This window comes from Trametes versicolor (assembly GCF_000271585.1).
Source record: "Trametes versicolor FP-101664 SS1 unplaced genomic scaffold TRAVEscaffold_254, whole genome shotgun sequence".
In the NCBI taxonomy this organism is placed as follows: Eukaryota; Fungi; Basidiomycota; class Agaricomycetes; order Polyporales; family Polyporaceae; genus Trametes; species Trametes versicolor.
In genome coordinates, this window is record NW_007360574.1 from 1 (window position 1) to 2,125 (window position 2,125).

The window sequence follows — 2,125 nt, forward strand, 5'->3', positions numbered from 1 at the left end:
CGTGAGCTATACAGATGTTCGTACCGGTATCGCGACCACTAGCCGGCCGCGCGCGCGAGGCCTTCGCTGCGGGCGCGGGCACCCTGTGTGAACAAGTAAGCAAATCGCGTCTTGCGAGAGTCGGGAGTGGCACATACATCTATCAAGAGCGACGATCCTGTGCGCCCTCGTGTGAATGTTGCGCCTGGAGGTGCGAGAAGCGGCGAAAGTATTGATGTACTCGCGTGGTGCCAATCTACGCATCAAGCACTCTGTGAGCAAGTCAGCAAACATCCCCATCCCCACACCGATGAGCACGAGCAGCACGTACCGTAAATACTCAGGAGTCTCTGCAGGCACACATCGAAGAGATATGCTCGCGCGGGTAGGTCGTTCGAAGGCCTTGTGTTAGGGGAGGTCGCGGGTCGAAGGGTGCTGCAGACGCGCTGTCGGGAGTGCTGGTGTCTCGCGCACATGTATGTGTGGATGTGCGGGAAGTGTGGTGCATCGTTCTGCTCGCGCGCGGTGGATGAGGGGCATGGCGAGACGGGCGTGTTCTTGGTTCGATGTGCTTGCGGTGTCGGGAGCTCTGGGGTAAAACCCGCGAGATATCTGTCCTGCATAACATCCCTCGCCGCGCGGAGCCAAATGGCGAGCGAAGTACACAGTTTGTAGTGTAGATGAAATAGATCAGCTTTGCACCTCGCCGGAACTATGGAACACGCACCTTCAAATATGCCTGAACACGCCGAGTCTGCCGGTGTTCTTCGGTGCCTATACCCGTCTTCTTCTCGGTCTGCCTTCTCCGCGCGGACGTCGCGCGCACAGGCGGCTTGAGCGCGGCTGCAGTATCCTGTTGTGTTTGTAGGTTAGCATGCAGACCATCATCAGGGTAAGGAATACTCACAATTATGAACCCATTGGAGGGCGGAGGTGGGAAGGTGGAGGGGAGGGGATGGTGGGGCGAGGGCACTTCGAGTGGCATGTCCTGTACCTATGTCAGGCAGGCGTGAGAGTGAGTGTGCAGCCAGACCATAAGCGCACCAAAGCGGGCTCGCAACCGGCCTGGTTTGAGTATGTTCCGATCAGTATCTAGGCTGCATTGGCAGCCGGCGTGCTCAGTCCGTTCAGATTTCACGTAGCCCCTCAGAAATCTCAGATAGTCGGCTAATTTGATCTCAGTCTTACGGTATTTCTCAATCGTAAGGCCCTCACATGTCGCGCGCATTTTCCCTCACCACTGCCACAGAGCAGCCACACCCTGGGCAAGGTGGGTAAATACCCTGTGCAGCAGGTACACTGCCGCCCACGATATTCACCCAGCCTGACCTGTGTGGGGCTGACCCCGATAAAGACATATGCATTCAGTCATTCCGGAACACTGCGCAATATACGCGCGAAGCGGCGGCGCCCGCGCAAGCGTCTGCGCTTCGAAGTTCCACCCCTGCAACCAGGCATCTGCGCTTGACACCATCCGCGTCCGTCGGCCTCCCACAAAAATTCTGCCGCATTTGCAATGGCATCATAGCCCAGATTCCGACTATGCGACGGGACAAACGACGAGCGGAGGCCCAGTTCCAGGCTCGAGCATCGCGAGCGGGCGGCGTGCGATATGGCAGAGAGCAAGCGCCGGATGTAAGTGCACCGCCGCCCAGCGTCCTTCCGCATTTGGAACTCGCGTGTTCCTTCCTCCCTCCACCATATCTGCGCCGCGCGCCCTCGACGCCTCTTCCCCGCGGCCGCACAAGTGTCTGAGCATCAAATTAATCGTAAAACATGCACTCTATGCTTGCGTGAACACAGCACCATCAGTTCAAGAAGTGCAGCTGGCCGGGACGCGGGCCCGCATACAGCTCGCCGCGCTTGAACAACTCGTGCGGCTCCTCCGGCAGCTCCGCCCTCGCCTCCGCCTCCTTCGACACCCACTTGTCCGACTTCGGCCCGTCTCGTACGTGATGCGGCGGGTACCTCTCCGGGTCGACCTTGCTGCTCCCCCGCCGCTTCCCGATGTCGTTCCGGCCCAGATTCGGCGTCAAGCCATAGTTCAGGTGAGTCGGGGCAGCGAGCAGCGGATTGAGCTTCGCAGCGTCGTACTCGGCCTGCGAGATCGGCTCGAATGTGAGGTCTCCGCTCCTCAGTGCACTCA

At 59.3% G+C, this 2,125-nt stretch overlaps 1 protein-coding gene across 1 annotated transcript; it reads right to left on the reverse strand.

Annotated features, from left to right (window-relative positions):
• Nucleotides 1-1,787: 1,787 nt before the first annotated feature.
• On the reverse strand, nt 1,788-2,111 carry TRAVEDRAFT_54868 (uncharacterized protein; the record flags this gene model as incomplete). Its single annotated transcript, XM_008047793.1, has 1 exon — nt 1,788-2,111. A coding segment is annotated over one exon (324 nt), but the record flags the coding sequence as incomplete, so codon positions are not given.
• Between the last annotated feature and the right edge of the window lie 14 nt (nt 2,112-2,125).